This window comes from Bombyx mori, chromosome 23 (assembly GCF_030269925.1).
Source record: "Bombyx mori chromosome 23, ASM3026992v2".
Taxonomy (NCBI): domain Eukaryota; kingdom Metazoa; phylum Arthropoda; class Insecta; order Lepidoptera; family Bombycidae; genus Bombyx; species Bombyx mori.
In genome coordinates, this window is record NC_085129.1 from 671,955 (window position 1) to 697,231 (window position 25,277).

At 40.6% G+C, this 25,277-nt stretch overlaps 2 protein-coding genes across 6 annotated transcripts in view; one reads left to right on the top strand and one right to left on the bottom strand.

Annotated features, from left to right (window-relative positions):
- Positions 1-9,646, top strand: part of LOC692927 (calmodulin) — a 36,684-nt gene extending 27,038 nt beyond the window's left edge. For 2 of the 3 annotated variants that reach the window (XM_062675125.1, XM_012691191.3), the window contains exons 3-4: positions 6,814-7,056; positions 8,844-9,646. In XM_062675125.1, the coding sequence (XP_062531109.1) occupies positions 6,814-7,056; positions 8,844-8,872 (272 nt within the window). In that variant the 3' untranslated portion in view covers positions 8,873-9,646. 3 annotated transcript variants of the gene reach the window in all.
- Positions 9,647-11,344: 1,698 nt separating this feature from the next.
- On the bottom strand, positions 11,345-25,239 carry LOC110384731 (cytosol aminopeptidase). Of its 3 annotated transcripts, XM_038019433.2 has the most exons (12): positions 24,796-25,236; positions 23,673-23,782; positions 22,781-22,916; positions 22,315-22,442; positions 20,421-20,607; positions 19,710-19,912; positions 18,979-19,084; positions 18,356-18,463; positions 16,639-16,744; positions 15,466-15,615; positions 12,227-12,300; positions 11,345-11,571 (listed from the first exon to the last, which is right to left on the bottom strand). In XM_038019433.2, exons 1-12 carry the CDS (start codon positions 24,925-24,927, stop codon positions 11,416-11,418), a joined length of 1,596 nt encoding a protein of 531 aa, XP_037875361.1. In that variant the 5' UTR covers positions 24,928-25,236; the 3' UTR covers positions 11,345-11,415. The 3 variants fall into 3 exon arrangements, with proteins under 3 accessions (XP_037875361.1, XP_062531129.1, XP_062531130.1); XM_062675145.1 differs by lacking the exon at positions 18,356-18,463 and having other exon boundaries at positions 24,796-25,239; XM_062675146.1 differs by lacking the exon at positions 23,673-23,782.
- Positions 25,240-25,277: the final 38 nt, after the last annotated feature.

Genomic DNA, 25,277 nt, shown 5'->3' on the forward strand with positions numbered 1-25,277 from the left:
GTGTTTCACCTTATTGTTAGTCAAACGTTTCTGATTAGCAGATATACTAAACCGCTTTTCAAATTATTATTTTCATGAAAACGTTTTGATTCCCTATCTCGTACATTATCTTCGAAATTATATAGTAAATGTTTGTGTTATTGGATTTAATCATTTGGAACATTGCCAGATGTACACTTAATGATCGGATACATCAAAATACGAGAATTGACCAAATGTACCACTAATAATATTTCGGTAAAGTATACTAGACTAGACATTAACATGTGCATTTTTGTGTTTGCAGCTCTGTATAAAATAAGCAGCTTTAACAGCTCCTCAAACATGAGCATTAGTGAAGCATAGAGTACATCACGTAGAGATTAAAAAACCGCTCATATAATCTCGAATGCTGTGATTACGACCACTCTTAACAAAACAATTTTTTGAAATGTTTAAGGATGTTTCCAAAAGTAGAATTTTCCTCACATCAAAGTGAAATAAACAATGTTCGTATTATAATTTTTACAATCGTGTGTATACGAGGGCTGAAAATTGGTAGACGGCCAAGCTTGTATCGGTCGTCCTATGTGCGAGAAGCTACGCCCCCGTGCATTGTACACATCGCTGACCCACTGTAGCCGCTCGTCCTAGTTGTAAGCCAGATTGATATCTTGCCCTTTAAGACACTGAATCACGCCCTGTTTTAGTTGCCTCCTTCTATTTCGGATCTGATCTAATTAATATCTAATGGTTTAGTTCAATCAATACCAAAATTAACATAATTTAAAAAATAAATGTCATTGATTGTTGTCATTCAGTTGTTTCTTCGTCTTCTGGGTAATCTGCAAATTAGATTAAAACTGGAAATTGCTTTCTACATAGGCGTATTTTCGTTTACGACTGACCGTAATGACATATGTGTCTGAAGTGCGCAGAATTTCATATCTATAGGGTTTCGTAATTATAGTAAGCTACGTGATTATCAAGATACGAATACGACAGCAATAAACAGTGTTGACATCACACGTAACCACCCAAGACATGTCTGGAATTGCTGTGAAACTGCAAATGAATTTGCATATTCTATTGGCTCACGGCCAACTCGTTTTGTTCAGCGTGAATACAGGAGCATTGCCCTAACTTGTACATACTGAATCTTTGTGAATCTGTGATACCGGCTTTTATGTCCCACTCACGCTGTTTCTGATCGAAGACTCGGGAATTCAGAATGCAGTTCCCGTAACTGTTGAAACATCGTAAATATGGTATCATAAAGCGTACGATAACCTCTGCACGAGTCGGCCGTTTCCTTCTCGAAGAATTGCAATAGCTTCCGCGTGTTTCACTAGCCAATTCTATTGTTAAATTCTGAAAGTGTCTGTAATTAAAATGGTTTATACTTGGTCACGTTATAGTCACGTGGCGTACTGTCGTATCCTTAACGGTCACGTTTAGGAAGCGCACACACAGATTGATTGATATTCAAATTGAAATGAACGTGCATGGATGGATGTAGCTGTAACCTTGAACTTAACATCAAGTGAACAACTGCTTCTTCAGTTTTGTTTTGCTTGCAGTCTTGTCTTCCTATTAGCAGTTATCGGAGTCCATAAATACGCGACGTGCGCAGTGCATTATTAAAGAGATGTTGTAAGTTATTGTGAGTCCGCACGGGTAGGTACCACCGCCCTGCCATTTCTGTCGTGAAGCAGTTATGCGTTTCGGTTTGAAGGGCAGGGCAGCCGTTGTCCTGTTAAAATTGAGACCTTACAACTCATGTCTCAAAGTGGGTGGCGGCACTTACGTTGTAGATGTCTATGGGCTCCGGTAGCCACTTAACAACAGGTGGGTCGTGAGCTCGACCACCCATCTAAAAAGAAATAAAATAAGATGTAGGTGTAGTAGCTTCAGGTTGCACCAGCGTAAATATTAGTCGGACAGACAAGAGACATTTCCGACAAATTATCTCAATTAGTCCCATAATTATGAATCCGCGGAACGGGCACGGCCGTTATTTATTACCACGTAATCGCATATAAGGAATGTGTCAGCGTTTCGTTTAAATTTACGTCGGTGACGCCATCTTGAATCACGCGTCCTTGTTGCCTCATTCGTAAGGCTTCGGAGCGACCGTATAATATCACATTAGCAAAGCCGTTGAATGCGAAATTGACTGATCCGACGTTTGCTTGTTATACCTGCATCTATCAAGTTACTATTATAATTTTATTGGGTAGACCGGCAACTTGCCCGAAAAGGGGGCGTACGTACATCCCGAGCAATTTGAATGTTATCATCGACATAGAGACACTTGTCAGAATATCGACTGCTCTTCCGGTCGGAAAGTGCCGGAACGTATGCATCATAAATAGATAATCTGTGATAATAATACGTATGGGTCTATCACACTTCAGGAAGACAATTTACGGCTAGTAAGAGTACTATTTGAATTTATTAACCGAATCAAATACTTTTCAAATATTTACGGCTGTATCTGTAACGAGCTTACCAAGATAACGAGAATTAGTCATAAGTGTTGAGTGAACCAACCGGGTGACTGCTTTTACGAATTCTGATTAAAACGATATCTTAATCGCTACAGCTTAACATTGATTACGTAATTTTTTACTACTTAGTATGGTTTCAATCTTAAAACTCAACCGCGAATAATGTAATAAAAATATTTAATTAATCTGACTCGATTTTAATTGGAGGTCCGGCCTTATAGGATAAGGGGCTTGGTGTTATCGAATGAAGCGTTGCGACAATGCTGCAGGTGTACAAATACCCTACCAGATATTCCTTTGACTTCCACGATGTAGGAATAATAACGCGTATATAATAAAAAATGTGTAATTACTGTTAGTAGGACGTATTGAATCACGGACGGGTAGTTACTGCCATTCTGTCTATTGCTACCGTAAATAAAGGGTGGGACAACTGTTATATAGAGCTATTGAGACTTCGAGCTAACGTCTTGAGGTGGGTGGTGCATTCACGTTATGATGTCGATGGGTTCCGTTAATAACACAACCGCCGGGAATCGTTCAATTCTTAAATTGCATTGGACATTTAGAATTATCTAGAATTATGTTTTCATCGCGACAGTATAGGCAGGCTATGTGTGAGTTCATCTACGTTTATAACTGGGAAAATTTTACGTGCCGGCTTAAAGCGTGGGCGCGCTGTTTATATGGGCCATGCACGCCGTTGCCGAATGACTCCATCGAGCTTACCCTCAGTTGACCTGCGTTTACGATTACCGATTTGATTGTGTGGCATTTATGGCTTAATTGCCCCATGCTTTTGACTTTACAGTCGTATTTAAGGATTGTGGCTTTACAAACATTGGACGGAAACAAAGGTTCGTATTGTCATAATTTTAATGGGAATCACGTGTCGCATCACTTTGGTAGATAATATTATTTTATCTGATTTGTAATTGTGTTAACCCAAAACAGAAACAACCTTAATAGATGCTGAATAAGAGAACAGAATACTTTGAATCTGAACAAGTATTGAATTCACTTGAATAATTCCTTATTTTCACAAGTTTAGAAATGTCGTTAAAAAAACTACAAATGTACTTTTAGAATTCGCCAGGGTTATAATTGCTCCCCGCGCACCTATTTAAAGTTCTATGTGGTCTTGCTTCTCTGAGGAAGAATAAAATAAATTTTATTGACCATTAAATAACATGTGCATTCCATTGTAAAATGTACTGATAATTTGAACAAACTACTCACTTACTAATAAAAATGTTATATATACATATGTATTATACTTATCAACGCTAATAATGAAACTAAAAATTATTAAAAAAAAAATTAAAATAATGTTTTAAACCGCGGTTGCAGATACTCTCAATACCTGACGCTGAAGAGATAAATTTCGAAGAAGAAAAATTTGTAATAAATTATATAAAATACACGCAATCAGTATAATCATTAACAGTAATGACTGTTTTCATAATCTAAGTGTAAAAACCTAATATGAATCGCAATATTTCGATGATATGTTTATTGTGTCAGAAATCAAAACAAACCTAACTTCTTAGTGACGCGGAATGCTGTGTGAACCATGCAAAAATAATAAATACGACGCCATCGGCGCTGGGTTCAAGGAGACAGAACCGTTGTTGCTCCCACACGCTACAGAAACACAGACTGAAACAAATATCATAACACATCGCCGTCTGTGTTTATATGTAAATACAAGAACGGCCTACTCGAAAGGTTGAAATGCAACGGAAGATTCGATTCGAGGCTTGTTTTCGCGTTTGTACTAATGTTATCAAAATAACAAGGATATTTGACTCACAGTAATAAATTACAAAACATTTACTATGTATCCATTTGAAAATGTGTATCTGAATCATTCACACGATCAATCCGTTTCTCATACTGAACCGGATCGATAGTAAACCTGTCGACGTAGTCATTAGTTAACGGTTGACAACTGACAGTAGTGTCCCAGGTGGCAAGACACGGAATGCAAGATGCAGTGTGTGAAACGCTCGTGTATTTATAGATCACGAACGAACCGCCTCGCAAAGGTTGACCAGAATTAGAAAGCCAAACTTAACTTGCACTTATTTTTGCAACGCGGCTTGGCGAGCGTTCACCGTTGTCACATTGAAATGTTGATTCTATCAAAAAGCTAGACAACTGGAATCGCCATTATAACTTTAGATACTTTGACGCTTCAATTCGCGTATCTTCACCAATTTATCTGGTTTATTTGTACACAATAGCCATCATTAGGTAAACTGAGTGTTATAAGTAATCACCAATGGACAACATTGCCACAAGACAAAAACGTAATGTGTACGTTTTATCATTTAAACTTGACATTCACATCCGATCATATTATTATTGTTTTAAAAATGCCAAAGCGACCGCATAAAACAAAGTGCATTGAATTTTCACAATTGCGTATTATTATTTCGAGTAGTCTAATGATAATTCGAAGATTATGGGATTAGATTTTATAGAATAGAAAATAATGTTTCTTGGAATGTTTCGACATGTTAATATTAGATATTGTAGCTTCACTTAGACATTTTAATGAGCATAAACAGATGCGGTTATTGGGGCTCATAAATTATTGGATTTCCCGTTCAAACGCATCCGACAGCTTGTTGATGTTGAGTAACGCAAGTTTCGCGATTTTATATTCAACTGATCGTACTAGTTTGAATTATTTATGACGCTTATTATCATATATATATTTTTATTACCCTTGTAGGCTGACAAGCATAAGGCCCACCTGATGGTGATGGTGGTTACCATCGCCCATGGACGTCAGCAATGCCAGGGCCAGAGCCAAGCCGCTGACTACAATTTATTATCATATTATGTAATTAGGTGTACGATTCTATGTTTGATCCTTTATGTTTATTTTGCTTGTGTGTAACGAACGCTACACAAATAATTATTACTAAAACCTCCCTACAAACGCGTGCTAACAACTTATCTATCGCTTTAAATCCTGTATTCAAATTTTATATTTCGGAGTTGTTTAAATAGCCGTTACTTTTCTATTCTAGTTTTCTAAATACGAAATGGTGTACTCATTTTAGTAGCTATTTAAAGACACTGCTTCATAATTTAACGTTTCAAAACTATTGACAGTAATAGATATGGTTTGGTGTTAAAACGTGCATAAATTATTCACAAAGTCCAATTTGTTTTGTACTACGACCCACGCGATCTATTTTATGATTCGTGATCGAAATCTTTAAGCTCCATATACTGCCAGAATAAATATAGTTCCATCTAGCGAACTAGGAGAACATGCCAAATACAATTTACTAGTGTACGTAGTGTACTTGGTCAGACTGTTGACTACCAACAAAAATATACAATCTAATGTTCCAATCTGAAGATCATTAGAATCGACTAACAATTTGAACTTCGAAACTAACGCACGTTCTTTGCCTTGATTATCATTCAACACCAGCTAAACAGATTGGAAGTCTGACTAAACTACCACCAAAAGTAATATTTGGGCTGCCGTTAACGAACTCTAAACTAATCCTAAATTACACCGCCTTTTCAACGATATTTGAGACTGACTCTTAATGCAAAAGTAAATGCAGTGTAATTCCGAGTGTTGTTTTCGTATTTATTATACGAAGAAAAACTAGTTGTTGATAACAACACGTCTTGCTTAGCGAAAGTCCCGAGTCACATCGTAACACGTTACGTGTCGTCTGATTTCACTTTGTTTTCTACCGATGAAATGTTAATGCATTATAGAAAATTGGGGTTTCTTTGTTTAAAATGTTTCTCGCCTCGTGCTTTTTTTCCCCGAAAGTCATTACTCGGACCCTGAACATTGTTTTGGAGTCCCAATTAATACAATTGCATTAAAACTGCTCAATAAATAGCACAATCTAATAATATTCTGTAATCTCTTTCTTCCGTACAACGTATTCAAGTCGCTAGTTTACAGGATTGCGTTGAATCACACAAATCGTCCTAATATTTTAAAACTACCCACAAAGCGTATTTTTACAAGACAACAGAACGACTAATACGAATTAACGTGTTAATAATGTTGTTTTATGCCGCGATAAATCCATCACTGTGGACACCTGGACACGTAGAAATCTTCCATACATCTTTATAAATTGACTCTGGAATACTCCAGGGCGCATCTGTTGTCGATCCGCTTTGAACACAGTGTTTTATTTTAAACACCAATGGTTCGCAATAATATTGTCCATCATGTTTGATTTCTCAACGAAGTTTTGAACGTTAGATTCGCCATAATGTACATACTTTGATTTTCACAATAATGCTAATTTTAATAATCGTTGAATTTCAGGAAACGGCACGATAGACTTTCCCGAGTTCTTGACAATGATGGCGCGCAAGATGAAGGACACGGATAGCGAGGAAGAAATCCGCGAGGCCTTCCGCGTCTTCGACAAGGACGGCAACGGCTTCATCTCCGCGGCCGAGCTGCGCCACGTCATGACCAACCTCGGAGAGAAACTCACTGACGAGGAGGTCGACGAGATGATTCGCGAGGCCGATATCGACGGCGACGGCCAGGTCAATTACGAAGGTGAGCTCTCCGCAGAGTAGTAGTAGTGTTCACGCTTCCAGTCTTGTACACCTGAGCAAAACCAGTGAATAGATGTGCCCTTTGTTCCTGCTTGTAGTGCATCCAAGTTTGGTGGTTCGCTAAGTGTGTTCCATCCGTTTATTGAAAAATGATTTCCGATTACGCGCTCCAGAATAGTGCGCTTTGAAATGGTTAATGGTTTTCGTTCGCATTATTTTACATTCATAAACCTGTCGAAATCGCCTATTTGTTAGTTTTGCTCTGCTTGTCTGTCATTTGTATGTGAATGAATGTACAGGCTGTGCTTTTTGAAGTGATTTTCACAGTAAATTTGAATACATTAATTAGTCGTGCAAACGTATAACTTTTGTTTGTACGAATGTCTAGTGTGATTTTCGCTTTGAACACAGCTTAACAAATATTTTGGGATCTTTGTTTTTATTCAAAAATGTCAGTAGTATCGGATCCCAAATTGTAAATGTGATTTGGGTCTTCGTTACGCTGTTATTGTAGCCATTATTGATGTGAAATAAACGTAATGAAGGCCCTGCCGGAAATGAAAAGATACAACTAGACGTGTTGTACTACGCAAGCACCTCTCGAAGTAAAGCGGGCGCGCAGTGAGGCTCGGTCCAGCATGTCGATAGACCCCACCGCACGAACTAACGCCAACCGTCGTGCTTGCCCGCCCCAATGCTCCGCCATTTATTTATAAACTGACTCGACATTATACTTCTCGTAAAATCATTTTTGCTCAGTAATCCCACGCGTCGTGTAGACTTGATTTACGAACACCATGTTCGCGTTGATCTCTTTGAAAGCGAGACGTTGATTAATTTATTGAGTTATTGTTTGAAAGCGGCGGTCGGGCGGTGCTCGAGGAGCCGCCCGCCCGGCCGCCGGCGCTTCGCATGTGCCGCCTGCGTCTGTCTGCATGCGTCTACTGCCGGCCAGAGTTGGTGGACCGTATCATCCGACCGAGCGTTCTCTCTCTTGCAGACTTCCATGCACTCGCCCAAATCATATTCGGTCGCGGCGAGGGCGGCCGCTAGCGCTCGCGCACCATCCGCAATCGTGATATTAGTACACTAGCATCACTAGCATCACTAGTGTCCATAAGAAAAGACTACGATAACGCTGTGATCTCGAAACGATTTCCTCTTGTAGTGTGTAGCGATCGGTGCGATTGTCGGACGGCGTGCGGCGAGTGCGGTGCGATTATAGGTATACCCCAGTCTTAATCTGAATGGTTTGCTGCTCGTCATTACATGTACCTGCCTTGGACACGTTAGCCGCTCCCCGCTCTCCGTCCCCCTCTCTCCGCCCCCTCTCTCTCTCTCTCTCTCGCTGTTCGTCGATCCTGTCTCGCGCGGGGCACGGTCGACTCTTTCCTATTGATTGGTGCATGCGTCTAATATTTGTATATAAGTTTTTCCAAGAGAAATACCACCTGGCGATATCGAGGGGCGCTTCCCGCCGCGTCGCGCTTACGTCAGAGGGTGGTATTTCCCACAGTCCCTTGTAGTGGCATGCCGAGGTAACGTTTATGTTCCGGTACGTTGTTAGCGCGCGCCGCGTCGGACTCACCGCCTCCGCTGATCTGTCCGATAGCTGTTATTAGTGCATCTCTATCACTGTCGGTTATTTTTTCGTTGTGTGTAATATTTTTGTGTTAACACTCTTATCTTAGCCACGTCACGTTATGCGAGGTGGGTCCGCGTGCGGCCGCGGCGCGTGATGATGCCCCAGGGCGACTTGTAATGCCTGCGTTCTGCTTCTGTTTTCAGAGTTCGTCACCATGATGACGTCGAAGTGAGCCGCCGGCTAGTGTGTGTGTAAAAAGCAGAGAATTTAAATATACATTTTGTTTCATGACACACAATATTAGCATCGTATTGGACCTGCATTTCTCTAGTGTTTGCGATAAATTAAATACTGTCATCGTTTCAGTTAGGAAGTTCGCGCGGCGGCGCGGGCGGCCCCTCGCCCCCCGCCCCGCCCCCTCTTTTTATTTAGATTTAAAGTATTCCGTTAATTTAACTATGTAAGAGAAGTTTAACTGTAGCGGTACAAAGGGAAGACGTCCGGTGTGCGTCGCAATGTGATGGTATAAGTGTCGGGCTCGTGTCGGCTCCTAACTTATATTTGTGTATATGTGTGCGTGCGTGCCTCTGTGCGCGGCGCCCGCACCTTCCGATGCATACACTATATATATTTATAAAGTACGTGAGAAAAAAAATCATTGGAAAATCCCAAAAAAATGTGTATTCTGTGTCCGCAAGTAGCCAGCCCGAGGCGACGCCTCGCTCGCTCGCTCCGTGTACATTCATTAATGTAATAAATGTTTAAAAAAATTTAACTAACTCGGTTAAACGAATAAATTAGATTTATCGATACTGCATTGTAATTGTATTTGTGTAAATGACTTAATAAAATATTATTATATTTCTATTGTTGGTAAAAACTTAATTCTATCGAAATGGAAAGTAAATCCGCTCTGTTATTATCTTACCACGTTTGATTCATTCTGTTATAAAATTTTACAAAAGACATACTGAAAATAAATGTTTCTTCATTTTTAGGTCAATAAGGATCGGTGTTTCATTTCACGGAACCTCCACCCCACCCCCTTCTTCACTTTTATTTAATGTCACCTATTGTGTCTGTGCACCTCTAGTTTTAATCCCGTTTGTATGCGGTCCATGGTCGTCTTCGCGGCGACTATTATTAATTAGTTTTATTGTTATTTAAGGCTATGTGAATTATTTTTTTGTATAATAATGAAGTACATATGTAATAATTTATTTGTTTATAAATCTAATAAAACTTATGCCATTTCAGGTTTATTGGATTGTTTTAAATTCAACCTGATATAATTTAATTTAATTATTTTTTAATTTAAATTTATAACTAAAATTGTGACTGAGAATACATTAACAATATCCATAAACTTCCCACACAGAGGGAACATCATTCATGTTGTTTTAGCCCACTGAATTTCTCAGTGGGTGGAGTATCCGACCCGGTGGTAGATTCTGCAAAGCACTGTTCTTGCTAGGGTCAGTGTTAGCATCACTCCGGTTTGAGCTCCGTGAGCTCACCTACTAGTTAAGGTTACGCTGAAATAGCCTCTCAAGCCTCTCAGCTTAGGTAGGAAAAAAAATATAGATTTCAGCGAACATACTTTTAGGCCAGCGAACATTTCAGGGAAACATTCTGTTCGGAATTGGTCCCAGATATCTAGCGACTTCGGTCGGTAGCAATCTCTCATAAACTTTGATGATGATTAATACAGATATTAACGCGGGTGTTGATTCGGATGAGGTCCGCCGCGATGACGTCACTCACGGACACTTCTCCAGTAACAAGTTAAAAACATTTTTATAGAATTGAAGAAGCCCTCTGAGCTAAACATCGTAAAAAGTAGCCACCTCTTAAAAAATTTAGTATTTACTAACATGAGCATCTTTCTCTTTCGAGTGTTTTACAGGATAGGTAGATATCGTGTCAATATTCATTCTCTGGTGGCAGTTGAGGCCTACGTGATGCTTCATTTCAATTGGCTTGTAATGACGGCCATTTCACTATCTGAACACTTGATTATTTAACAGTCAAGATAAGATATTATATTGACATCGTCCAAGTCTTCATAGTTAATATTTTGGAGGTAAACGACAGAAGGAAGATCTTCCACCGTTCTTAATATTATTACTCGGAATTTGCATTTATGCAAATTTATCTCGAAAATGTCGTTCGCAAAATTCAGGTATCTGTCAAATATCCTTTGTCCTATGATGGCGGCCCGCTACATTATAATTTTATACAAACTAGTGGTCACTCAGTAGTCGAAATTCGACTATAATTAATTGAAATTATTAGTTTGAACATTATTAGGTCCTATTGTCAAAGACACTTCTAATCACAGGTTTCGTCAAGACTACACTATAGACAAATAATAATAAAGACATTTGTGTCTTTATTATTATTTAAAAATTATTTAAAACTCCGATAATGTAACCCAAGGTGTAAAAAAATACCTAAAATATTCTTTACATCGCGTGCCCTGCAAAGACTATTGATGATAGAATAAAATAATGTACTACGACTTTATAGAACACATTATTATTTACAAAAAGTGTCGCGACAGCATATGTCTAACTATTATAGTTATGCCGCAATAAGTGTTCTTTTATTTAAAAAAAATAAAATAACGTCAAATATCGTTGAAATTTTGTTAAAGACCCGAGCGGAGTCGGAGCGGGCCGCTTGTAGATAAATAAAAACATGGTTTATAGACGTTCAAATAATATATTAGGTGTTTGAATTAAAACTCGCAACAAGTAGATGTAGTCGGGAGCGCTAGGGCGCGGCGGCCAGACGCTGCAGCAGCGCCACGAGCGTGCGCGCCGGGCGGCCCGTCATGCGGCGCGCGGACAGGTAGGGCGGCGCCGAGCCGTGCGCCAGCTTGCCCACGCCCGTCGTGTCCACGTGCAGCCACGAGCAGCACACGAAGCTCTGCGGACATGCCCGCCTTAACACAGTGGTACTGTAATGTTGTACTTTGGGAGGCGTTAAAGGAAAACGTCTTCTTGCATGTATTTCATGTTTAATAATCATCTTAATCCTAGTTTATAATTATGAAGAAGCCTATGTTTCTGAGTGGTCCGCCTTATTAGGGAGACATACGAGATTACACCTATTAATTATGTTTTATACTAAATGCTATGCTATAATATACAAGTATACACACTTCAGTAGGACCTCTTGTGAGTCCGCACGGATAGGTACCACCACCCAGCCTACTTCTGCCGTGAAGCAGTAATGTTTAGGTTTGAAGGGTGGGGCGCGGTTGTAACTACTGAGACCTTATAACTCATATCTCAAGGTGGGTGCTGGCATTTACGTTGTGGATGTTTACGGGCTCCAATAACCACTTAACAACAGGTGTGCTGTGAGCTCGTCCACCCAAATAAGCAATAAAATAATAATAGACATAATTATGACAACTGTTACGGTTTTGCCTCCCATTTATAATATTAATATATAAACTAAACTATACTCCGCTCCGGAGTGCTCCACCTCTCAGTACAACCTCCTGCAGCGGGGAGTGTACTTCAATTTGTTTACTAAGCTTTACTATATCAATATCTAATATTGGTACTTCACTTACCTTTAAGAACGCAGCCCCGAGACAAGAGGTAGCTTTGCCGGAACCTTTATTCCTCAAGTCCACTGAAGGGTCGTCTGTCACACGAAATATAATTATTTTACAATTGGTCCGAGTCAATTATTGTCTTTCTGTGGGAAGTTTTTTTTTTATTTATTTTTTTATTGGTTAGATGAGTGGACGAGCTCACAGCCCACCTGCTGTTAAGTGGTTACTGGAGCCCATAGACATCTACAACGTAAATGCGCCACCCACCTTGAGATATAAGTTCTAAGGTCTCAATTATAGTTACAACGGCTGCCCCACCCTTCAAACCGAAACGCATTACTGCTTCACGGCAGAAATAGGCAGGGTGGTGGTACCTACCCGTGCGGACTCACAAGAGGTCCTACCACCAGTAATTACGCAAATTATAATTTTGCGGGTTTGATTTTTATTACACGATGTTATTCCTTCACCGTGGAAATCAATCGTGAACATTTTTTGAGTACGTATTTCATTAGAAAAATTGGTACCCGCCAGCGGGATTCGAACACCGGTGCATCGCTCAACACGAATGCACCGGACGTCTTATCCGTTAGGCCACGACGACTTCACAAGTCGAAGTTTGTATGTCAGTATACAAACTCGCGTCGAACAGAACTATAGCCCGAGATGGGGTGGAAGGCTGTCTACTCTGAATGGGAAACATACTGATTGACTTATTTGGGATTATAAACTTCCTTGAAAGTACATAATCGGGCAGATACTCTTGTAGTGGTATAAATAATGTTATAAGAATCCTTTCATATCGAGGCCCCACTAAAATAAGAAACTGTAGAGGTAAGGATAACCATCTCATATGGGAGAAGCTTGAAAACGTGTCTCACTTTCAGCACTAAATAACAGTTCAAAAATCCTCCAGAATGGCGCTAGCATAGGCACAGGGTATGATATGAATTATTATTGAGCAGTTGTTAACTGATGGAAGTATGCTGAGTTAGGAAATTTATTATATTTAATGACTAGAGTAGTCAGTGACAGTGTAATATACAAGACCTCATATGTTTACGTAGTCCAAACTAATTTCGTCAATACGACCTAAAATTATTGCTGTGGTAAAACGTGGAGACATCGATTGCATTTTCTTATCAGCTTTAAATAACATACTTTTTGTGATTGTGTAGTGCTTACAGTTCTTTCGTCCTTTTTTATTTCTCTATCTTATTCTAATAACTTTCAGCGCCTTTTTTTAAATTTACCCGGTTGCTACTGTAGCGTCACCCTTATTTAGCAGACTTTAACGGACACTTTTTACACAGAGACGGTTCTTCTTATCTCTACCCTCCATAGTCTGTATAATGGTTGAATTTATAAGGTTTTATATCTCTTTAGAGTGTTCTAACCACGGAATAGATAAATATGGTTGGAAAGGCCTTTGCTCTAATTTTGTATTAGAACCAGTGTCGCCGCTTCATCCCCACTATTTTAATTTCTACACATACACACATTGTGATTACAAGTATTTCGCACACAACAAAAACACCCACACATAAATCTCAGGACAGATATTCGTTCGCAAACTAGCACAAAACACCCGTAGGCATACACACTCACACACGCAAAAAGGCAATAAAAATGTTCATACACGCTAGTGCTTGATAAAATCGATATTCTTTATCGATAAATTATCTGATGAATGAATGGAGAAAATGAAACATGAAATAAATATTGAAAAAAAAAACTATTTTACTTTTATTAATTACAAATAGTCACTGTCGCTGGAATAAAACGTATTTGTTAAGCAGTTGGCGCTTGCTATTAATTGCGAATGAATTTTTCAAAACTAAGTGTATTCTGATTTTTTTTATGATAAAATCATTTTCAGTAAAATGTTTAGAGCAAATAGTACTCGTCTTTGTCTCCAGTTTCCTCTACCTGTCACGTCAATCCATCGTTCCCTGGCGTTAGGTTCTTTAGGAAACCTAAAATTTTTAATTTACTGCATAAGTCAAATAGCATTTTACTTAGATTTTAATACGTCTTAGACAATATAGTAAATACCCGTAAATTAGAGGTCTACATGTCCCTTTATATTATACCTTCACTTTAATTCAATGATAATAATTCAATAATAATAATACATATTTATTTTACTCAAAATACGTCTCACTAAGAATATACTAGGTATCATTAATTAAATATAAAATAATGCAAAAATTATCCATGTCAAATGTAAATATAGTCGAGAATTCTGTCGATGATTTTACCACATGGTCACCTCACTATCGACAAACTGCACGGCCAATCAGGGCAAAGGCCGAAATTTCAAAGATTGAAGTGTAGAGAACGCAATGCATGTAGTACATTGGAAGCTGACTTGGTCATTGCGTTGATTGGGCGAGTACACATCGCGCAATGTATGCTATTTATAACTTGCTGCAATAATATTGTTAATGTTTGGAATTTCATAATGCTCAGTATATTTTTATGTTTTAGACAAATAATATTGTAATTAAATGGTAATTTCGACTTACCGATCGAAAGATATACCTCCTCGCTCTATACTTGAGGTCTGATTTTTTGTTTTACAAGTTATAATTGCACAACACGGCACTATAAAGCGGAGATCTGTTCGCCAAGTAGTCCGAAGCGCACTAAACGCGGTGAATGAAAGAATCGGTCGAGTTATGTTTGTTCTATCATAACAGTGGCACGCTTGCCCCGCCTACATTACCATTCCAACCTTATTTATCTATTCCGTGGTTCTAACGGTCTATCGAGCTGCAATAGAGGTTTTAACAGGTTTTTTTTTTTATATTGAGTGATGTACATCGTGTTCGATAGATGGCGCTGTGCAGGCATGGACCGACAGACCCGGGTCGCGATCCTCTGAAAAGTAATAATGTAGCGCCAAAGACTTTCACCATACCTATTGGGCTTTGTAGCAAAATAAATTTATTTTTAATTTGAAAAGTTAAAGTCATATAATGTATGCACGAAGTTGAAAACTATCGACATGTCCAATGGCCCCTACTATATGCAGCGGTCGCAAAGACCGTCCAACTTGGACACGACAATGTCTGTGCGGCTTGATCTGGTGCTGCCGCTCGGAGCGATTTTTTAAATTTATTATTATTGCTTAGATGGTTGGACGAGTGGTTACTAGAGCCCATAGACATCTACAACGTAAATGCGCAACCCACCTAGAGATATAAGTTCTAAGATCTCAGTATAGTTACAACACGTGCGGAGAGACTGACCGGTGATCTGGCGGCGGTAGTAGTCCCAGAGCGGCAGGCGCCAGGCGCGGTCGCCGGAGCGCGCGCCCGCCGCCGTGACGTCACGCCACAGCGCCTCGCTCTCCGTGTAGCAGCCGCACGCCGCGCCGCCCAGCGCCTGCAGCACGCCCCCTGCGCGCCCCCACCCGCCGCTTGTATACCAGTAGCCAACAACGAAACACGATGCCAAAGAAGTCGTGGCCTAAAGGATCAGACGTCCGGTGCGGTCGTGTCGAACGATGCACCGGTGTTCCAATCCCGCAGGCGGGTACCAATTTTTCTAATGAAATACATACTTAACAAATGTTCCCGATTGACTTCCACGGTGAAGGAATAACATCGTGTAATAAAAATCAAACCTGCAAAATTATAATTTGCGTAATTACTGGTGGTAGGACCTCTTGAATCCGCGCGGGTATGTACCACCACCTCGCCCATTTCTGCCGTGAAGCAGTAGTGCCTTTCGGTTTGAAGGGTGGGGCAGCCGTTGTAACTATAGGTACTGAGACTGTTACCATATCTCAAGGTGGATGGCGCATTTACGTTGTAGATGTCTATGAGCTCCAGTAATGACTTAAAACCAGGTGAGCTGTGAGCTCGTCCACCCATCTAAAAAATAAAAATAGAAAGTTCTATAAATAGGTAGACCCTGGATGCTGGGGTGCTTGGTGGCATCCTTTTCGTCGACCTCCGGACAGAGTACTATTAGATTTGATGTCGATTACAGACCAAGAATTTAGTCTCAGTGAGGCTGAGCTAAGACATCTGTAGATAAACACGTCATTTCGGATCCTCCCGATCCACTAACGGTGCTTTTAGGTACCTCAAGCACCGGTCATCGTTCTCGTCGAACCCGTCGCTTGCGACGAAGGGCTCGACGAGTAAATTAACCCTCAGACACAGTCCACTGAGTTTCTCGCCGAATCTTCTCAGTGGGTCGCGTTTCCGATCCGGTGGTAGATTCTGCAAAGCACTGCTTTTGCTAGGGTTTAGTCTTAGTAACGTCGTCAGGTTTATGCCCCGTGAGCTCACCACCTATTAATGCTGTGAATCTAGAATAACCCCTCGAGGTTACTAGAATAGGTAGGATAAATAATAAAAGCGTTGTGTTGTAGTGTACACAGCGAGTAAGTTTTATCAGGAAAGGTCCCATACTGGTGAAAGTGGCGACGTCTATGACGAGCTCCGGCTTGTGGACGGCCTGCCCGTACACCAGAGCGTCGGCCAGCATCAGCCGGCCCTCCATGTCCGTGTCTTCGATCTGAACAACAATATCGACAATATCGTTTTTTAATTGAGTAGGAGTGATTAGTCAACCTGCCAATTTTGCAAGAAGGTGGAAACTGCATCACATACCTAGTAGTGATATTATTTATGACACCACGTTAGTTTGTATTGGTGTCGCTAGATATGTATATTATGCCTCTGACACCATTTCGATCTTGTCTTCCTTTTTTTTCTTAATATCTAATTTTCTTCGTCAAAGTATCAACTATTGATGCAGTGTCAATTACCTACTGGTAGTTTTACCCTACATTGAGTGTGTAGCGGCTTAGCGAGGATAATAATGAACGTCTGTAGTAATGGTAACCCAGACTAAAGTGTATACAGGCTAGATACGTGCGCGCGGTGTTTTAGGATACCCAACAAGGGACGGTGAAATGCGGGTGACTCAAAAAATCCCATCCAAGAATCGAAATACCGGGCCTGTGTTAATCCAGTGCAATCATTCTCAACGACTGCGCCGCAGTAACTTCGTATGTCGGTGAATTTTAGAAACATAAATATCTAGTTAACATGATCAATATAAACTACTTTACACAGTGTAGCAAGTAGGTACCTACCTACCTACCTAGGTACCTACCTATGGACGTAAACAACTTTTAAGTTTATCTTTTTTCCTTCTGTGCCTTCAAATTTTGTAATCGTTATAAGTGTGCAGTGAAAAAAAAGTTCATAATCACTGGTCTAATCACTAACTTTACTGGTGGTAGGACCTCTTGTGAGTCCGCACGGGTAGGTACCACCGCCCCGCCTATTTCTGCCGTGAAGCAGTAATGCGTTTCGGTTTGAAGGGTGGGGCAGCCGTTGTAACTATACTGAGACCTTAGAACTTATATCTCAAGATGGGTGGTGGCATCTACGTTATAAATGTCTATGCGCTCCAGTAGCCACTGAACACCAGGCGGGCCGTGAGCTCGTCCACTCATCTACGTAAAAAATAAATAAAAAACTCAAGGACCGTTGTTTGATTGAATTGAAACTACAGATTTAGTGGAACTTTAGTGAAAATGTCCCCGTATCAATGTACGCAATTGTGGATGGCGCGGGAGTCGGCACTAACGGCTGCTTTTCAAACAGCCACAGCGAAGTCACCGAGAATCAACAGTTAGTTATAGAACGGCTCAAAGTTGTTCGCGACGAAATGTATCGCGGGAGTGCGCAGTTGTAAAATAGCAATACGTAATTAAATGGATTTTTTTTATTGCTTAGATGTGTGGACGAGCTCACAGCCCACCTGGTGTTAAGCGGTTACTGGAGTCAATAGACAACTACAACGTAAATGCGCCACCCACCTCGAAATATAAGTTCTAAGGTCTCAAGTATAATTACAACGGTTGCCCCACCCTTCAAACCGAAACGCATTACTGCTCCACGGCAGATATAGGCAGAGTGGTGGTACCTACCCGTGAAAACTCACAAGAGGTCTTAACACCAGTAACAGTAAGTTGTTCGCGACGAAACGTATCGCGGGAGTACGCTGCCGGACTCGACAGTGGGAGCATCAGTGCAAGCTTCTAGTGTATTTTGTCAAATAGCAATGCGTAATTAAATGGATCTGCTCTTGTTTGCCAAGTCAAAGACCTCGGACCTGGATGGAGAGTCCGTTGAGAGCTCTGACGACGTCTCCGACCTTCATGCACTGTCCGCTCACCATGTTCTCGCATATCGGTATGACTGCGCAAACATTGATAGGCACCTGCAAACCGTAACGGACTTTACCTCCCTCGTCAGTTTTTAACGAAATAGCCTACTTTTGATTAGAACGCCCTGCTTAGCCATAAAAGTTGGGCAGGACGCTGGTAGCATCCCGAGCTGAGTCGAATGTGACTCTACTACTAAGACAGTCCCCTCCTCGCGTCGTTTTCCTCATTACTGAGGGTCGTGACTCCCCCGCTGCATCAGTTTCTCCCGTACGATTTCCCTCCATCTGCTGCGATCCTTAGCTTCATGAAGGGCATTGTGGAAGTTGATGTTTAGAGATGATCGTATATGGTCCGACCATCTCGTGGGACTGTCACCATCAGCTGTTCTAGTTTGTGACCCTCTTTACGGGCAATATGTCCGAAGAATTCCAGCACCCTACGAAGGCACTAAGATACCTACTAAGGTGAAGGTAGTAAGACAGTAGTAAATTTTAATATTTAGGTTAGCTTGACGCTCCAAAAGCCGGGGCTAGCGCGAGCCTCTAGAGCGAGGGCAGTGAGCGCGCACCTGCAGCTCGGCGAGGGCCCGCAGCGCGCCCAGCACGGCGGCGGCGCCGGCCATGCTGCCGCGGTTCTCCACCATGCTCTCCCGCTTCTTCAGACACAAGCCGCCGCTACGAACCGCAACCAACATTGTATTAACACCCGCGTGAATGACGAGGACTGCACTACTCTTCATCACACAAATGAAAATATTGGTTTATTTATTGCTTAGCTGGGTGGACGAGCTCACCGCCCATTTGGTGCTAAGTGGTTACCGGAGCCCATTGACATCCAGAACGTAAATGCTGCCACCTACCTTGAGATATAAGTTCTAAGGTCTCAAGTATAGTTACAACGGTTGCCCCACCCTTCAAACCGAAGCGCATTACTGCTTCACGGCAAAAGTAGGCAGAGTGGTGGTACCTACCAGTGGGGACTCATAAAACGTTCTACTACCAGTAATGTATCTATGATGTATCTTTTCTTTTCTAAATTTTGTTCGTTTTTTTCTATTTAGCGTTAGCCTCAACTACGAGTATATAAATACTGATTAGTGTCGGCTATCAAGTCTTTCGATTTAAGTAACGTGTAGATGATTTCTCCGACAAAAAAAAAGACTATTTATTGAATCAGACTCTTTATTAGTAGTAGAAAATTTTAAAGCAATAACTGGGAGTGCCGGGCAGAGATATACATTATCATGTAAGATCGGTCTTAACCTAATAGCAATCATTTATACTTTTTTTACAAATTCACCTGTCAAAAGTAACTCCTTTAGCGGCTATGACGACTGGAGGCCGAGATTCCTTGTCTCCTCGGTAATTACATTCCAAGAAGATGGGTTCCTCGCAGGACCCTCGGGCTACGGTGAGGAACGCCTGCATGTTCTGTGCCTCTATCCACTCGCGTTCTCTGGCTTCCACGGTCACCCCCAGGGGACACAGCGTGTCTAACGCTGCCTGTACATATGCAGGGTGGAAGCAACGAAATGGGAATTTATTTTACGAATGAATTGGGTATTGTGTTGTCGATTTGCTTCGGTAACTGCTTAACAACAGACGAGCTAATTCACTCGTTTAAGCATTATAAGAATCTTGAAGGTACGGAAAATATTGTTCATTTACCAAATAAATATAAATTCTTGTCGATTCCGTAAGTTTTATATATATAACAACAATCTGCTACGTACTGCAAAGCCATACATCTCCCGCGTTCCAATCCGGATCTCGTGCCTCATAAGACTGATTGTTTGTGACACGCATGAGTCAAGGGTACTAGGGTGTTACCGCAATACAATATAAAGTACTGTGGGAGTTCGACATCATATCGACGCTACCTTTTTGACGGAGTCAGCGTCGAGAAACAATACGTATTTTACAAACCCCCAAATAGTACCAAGGAGCTGTGGCCAAATTACTACTGTGAAAACGGTGAAAGTAACAACATCGATATTGTTTTTGTTCTTACCTGTCCAAGATCTATAGGAGTCATTTTATTAGCGGGCATGTCGGACAAGAACCTCGCCCAGTTCTGCGCTCGACCGAGCACCGAGCCGGCGTGCCACGCGCCCCCGGGGCCCTCGTCCCCCGCCTGCCCGTGCAGCGACAACCTGCACGCGGGCTGACGCTCCTCTACCGATCTGAACTCTTCAAATCTAGACCGATACGGAATATTTGTAGTTTATAGTGAGGTAATTATGCACCTCAGCGAATACTAAATGAAGTACCTAATTGCTAAAATTTCACAGGCTTACATTATATAATATGTATCACATATTTTTCGAATATAGTAGACCGCACATGTGCATAGCGGGCTGGACGCATTATTTTAAGGTCGCTTTTAAAAAGGCACTGTTTATTTTTTTATGATCTGTAAAGAAGCATGGTGACCACTACTAATAAACTGCGAGTCCAAAGCCCCCTGATGTTAAGCACGACTTGGACCAAGAGTTACTAACTATAAAACTTAGGTAGAAAAATAAACGATAATATGTGTAGATGGGTGAACGAGCTCCTGGCCCACCTGGTGAAAAGTATTTATCAGAAACTATGCACATCACGACCTTAATGAAGTCAGTTTTGAGTCGTCGTAGCCTAAAAGATAAGACGTCCGGTGCATTCGTGTTGAAGCGATGCACCGGTGTTCGAATCCCGCAGGCGGGTACCAATTTTTCTAATCAAATACGTACTCAATAAATGTTCACGATTGACTTCCACGGTGCAGGAATAGCATCGTGTAATAAAAATCAGACCCGCAAAATTATAATTTGCGTAATTACTGGTGGTAGGACCTCTTCTGAGTCCGCGCGGGTAGGTACCACCACCCTGCCTATTTCTGCCGTGAAACAGTAATGCGTTTCGGTTTGAAGGGTGGGGCAGGCGTTGTAACTATACTTGAGACCTTAGAACTTATATCTCAAGGTGGGTGGCGCATTTACGTTGTAGATGTCTATGGGCTCCAGTAACCACTTAGCACCAGGTTTGCTGTGAGCTCGTCCACCCATCTAAGCAATAAATAAAAAAACATCTTCATATATATGTCATATCATCTCATATAATCCTGTAGACTCAATATTACCGGCGGTAACACTATTATGTTTGTCTTTCTCCCCAACTCAAGTGGTTTTGCTGTGAATGAATCTGGTTGAGGACTAAGACAGTTAGACTAGTGAATCTACAACCTTATTTCTTAGTGTAAATGACTTCATTTATGTTGGTGATTTGTATGAGCTCGGTCACCCTTTATATTATGTACCGTCATATGTGACTTGCGATAAATATCTGTCGGAAAAGAGAGCCAGCGTCGCGCGCTGTCCGAAAGTATAGCCGATGGACTATTTTCTTTGAGGAGTTACTTTGAAGTCGTCGTGGCCTAAGGGATAAGACGTCCGGTGCATTCGTGTTGAGCGATGCGCCGGTGTTCGAATCTCAGGCGGGTACCAATTTTTCTAATGAAATATGTACTCGGTAAATGTTCACGATTGACTTCCACGGTGAAGGAATAACATCGTGTAATAAAATTGAAACCCGCAAAATTATAATTTGCGTAATTACTGGTGGTAGGACCTCTTGTGAGTCCGCACGGGTAGGTACCACCGCCCTGCCTATTTCTGCCGTGAAGCTGTAATGCGTTTCGGTTTGAAGGGTGGGGCAGCCGTTGTAACTATACTGAGACCTTACAACTTATATCTCAAGGTGGGTGGCGCATTTACGTTGTAGATGTCTATGGGCTCCAGTAACCACTTAACAACAGGTGGGCTGTGAGCTCGTCCACCCATCTAAGCAATAAAAAATAAAAAATAAAACTTGACCACAAAATAGCTGTACGAGACGACTAACGAACTTCAAGTAATCATAAGTACCTCCAGGCGGCTAGTTCGGCAGCCTCGGCTGCAGCGTCGTGTTCCGCGTCAGCCTGCACGGAGATATCTCCACACCCTCGATTTTGTAGGACCCTCACACCAGCTCCAACAGCCCAACGAAGGTTTTCCTATACAGTGTAGCGGTAGCCGTGATTAAATAGAAGAAGTGCGACAAAAAACTGAATCGCGATAACAACATTTTGAAATATAAGCTCTCGTGTGTATACATATGCTCGATGGAAGATCTACTCTTTCTCGTTCACTATAAAAATAAAATATGATTGTTCAAGCAGATGGGCTGTGAGTTCAGTTATCCATCTATAGACAATAAAAGAAAGAATAGGTAACTACCTCATTTTTTCTATCTCAAGTTGATCTCAGCTTAGTTACCAAAAGCATTCTTGAGCTCTTCGTCATTAATGGATAAGTTATATGCAATTGTTACCAAAGTAAAAAACCGACGAACCCTAGTCTCATCCAAAGCTTCGAGCTGATTGTAGCCAGGGTCCTTTGGCCCTAACGAAGCGAGCGCTACAGCAGAGTACTCCGGGACCACGTCGGTCAGTACAAACGCCTGGCCTAGCTTCATTCGCTCTGACAATCTGAAACAGACCTCGTACTTTAACGTTAACAATAATATAATGCAAACACTAATAATAAATTTCAAATTGGAAATGCGCTAAATACATAAATGGGTCACACCTAATTCTCAAACAGACAAGCTTAAGGTCCGGCAAACATTTAGTCATCTGTTTTATGTTAGGCCCGCATCGTGGTTAGCTGAATTTTTAAAGTCAGTAACTAAAGTCAGAAACCTCCGATGGTTGGATGGCGTGGAGCGCGACCTCAAAGTTATCGGTCTCAGGAACTGGAAGGGGAAAGCCCTGAACAGAGCAGTCTGGAGAGACATACGGGACCAGACTAAGGCCCACCCTGGGCTGTAAGGCCTAAGATGATGATGAAAGTCAGGAACGTATCCCACAAGACATAGGCATCACCTAATAAAATATAGCGCACAGATTTTAAAAATCTTAATTTACTCTCTGAAATATCACCCCTAAGCCACGTCGATTGTACTTACTAACTAGTCTACAATTATTGGTTTTATAACATCCGCTTCGTTTTAGGAAAGCTCAAGGCTAGTTTGAAGTGGTACCGGAGCCCTCAGACACCTCAGGGTAAATGCCATCGATCACTGAGATTGATAATACGAAATCGCTGAATATCTATCGTTTTATAAATTGAAACAAAAAAAAATTAAGCTTCACAGGGATCGTGGTCTGTGACCATGTTCCATAAAACCATAAAGTTATTTTCTAATGAAGTCCACGACCTAAGACGATATTATAAAAACTAACTCATTCAAATGTTGAAGTATCTTTCCCCCAGATTTCTGATCAAGCTCCTGACCGACTGGAGTCAACTCTAGTTTCTTGCCGCATTGATAAACACCAAGAACTAGACCTTTCTGAAAGATTTAGTTTAATTTTTATTTTGTCCTAAGCTCAATGTATCATAAGAATAATGTATAAAATACTGTAGCAGTATTTTCCAAAATACTATACCGAAGTATATTTTATAGTAGCACACTGAAATTTATACTTAATAAATTCTTTTTCTCAGGATTGCATTGAAAGAAAATTTATGATATGGGCTTATGGGCCATTTACTTAATAGATGAACCTTCTAGAATCATTTCAGTTATTTTAAAGCTTAATGAGTAATGTGATGAGTGTTCTTAAGTGCTGACAATTAATGCTGTCTAATGTTTATTGCTATTGTTGATCGAAAGTTTATTGTCAACGATTAATGCAAGCCGGCATGCGGCGTTGGCGGAGCTGAGGACCCGTAGAGCTAGGAACTGTACAACGGCCAGGGCGACGTTAAACGAATTTCTGTCCGAAATCCAGGATGCTGACGTGTATAGTTGGGGAATTTTTTTGTCTAAAATAATGTTATTTTTAGCATAATAATAATATTTAATAATTTTAGTAATGTTTTTTGTGTTAACGAGTTAGGCGTTTTGGTGCAAACTGTAAGCCTGACTTTGTATTGAATTGAATGAATAAATAAATAAATAAAGCTACACGTCATCCACTTGCGTTTAGATCGTTTAGTCACCCATTATTTGTCATCCTTTTAACTGTTATTGCGTAGACATACTCATTTCTCCCCATAGGTTATAGATACAACGTGAATACATAATAATATTACCCTAAGGTAGATTGCGGTTTTCCCATGAAGTCCATGAGCTCGATTGACCACTTAATAAATCCAGAAGGATATTCTTTAATGAAAAAAGAATAATCGCCATCGAAGTCTCAATTATGCTGCATGGGACTGTTCCGTCGTTCAAACCAGACTTAACGATTGCTTCGCAGCTGGATGACGTAACGGAAGGCCTAGTGTGGGCTCTCTACAATTTAATAAATCTTATCATGAATGTTTCTCAAATTTTAGAAAAAAAAGTACCACTCTTACCTTGCTGCTGTCTAATTTCTGATTTATTTCACCACTTGCTTCTTGACATGAATCAGAAAATTTTCTTATCAATTTAATGTTTAATTTATTCATAACACATCTTGTTTTAGAAAATACTTTTAAAAAACCCATTATAAATAATTTAAAAACATTCAGTTGTGAAGTAAAAAAAAATGTTATATAAATTTGATAAAGAACACCAACTAGATTTAGTCACTTCAATTTCAGACTTCACTGAATTTAAATTTGGAAGCAACTATTACACAGACTTAATAGACTTTAATAATGTGAGTTCACATGCAAAATTAGGTTCCTTACTGACATTCCAAAGTTGCTGTAATTCACAGTAAATACCTGCTGCATACCAATTGATACCAAAAATTAACGAGCATAATTGTATACAAATATGAAACATGAAATTACATTTACATTATCTATAATTATATTCTTCTAATTATCTTCCTTACACAATAATAAAACAA

Excerpts from the sequence above, each read along its gene's own strand:
- LOC110384731 (XM_038019433.2), bottom strand. The coding sequence starts at position 24,927 with ATGGGTTTTTTAAAAGTATTTTCTAAAACAAGATGTGTTATGAATAAA. Across the intron at positions 20,608-22,314 it reads GCCGAACTAGCCGCCTGGAG|ATTTGAAGAGTTCAGATCGG; the intron begins GTACTTATGATT and ends GTATCGGTCTAG. Across the intron at positions 15,616-16,638 it reads AGACGTCGCCACTTTCACCA|GGGGCGTGCTGCAGGCGCTG; the intron begins GTATGGGACCTT and ends GGGGGCGCGCAG.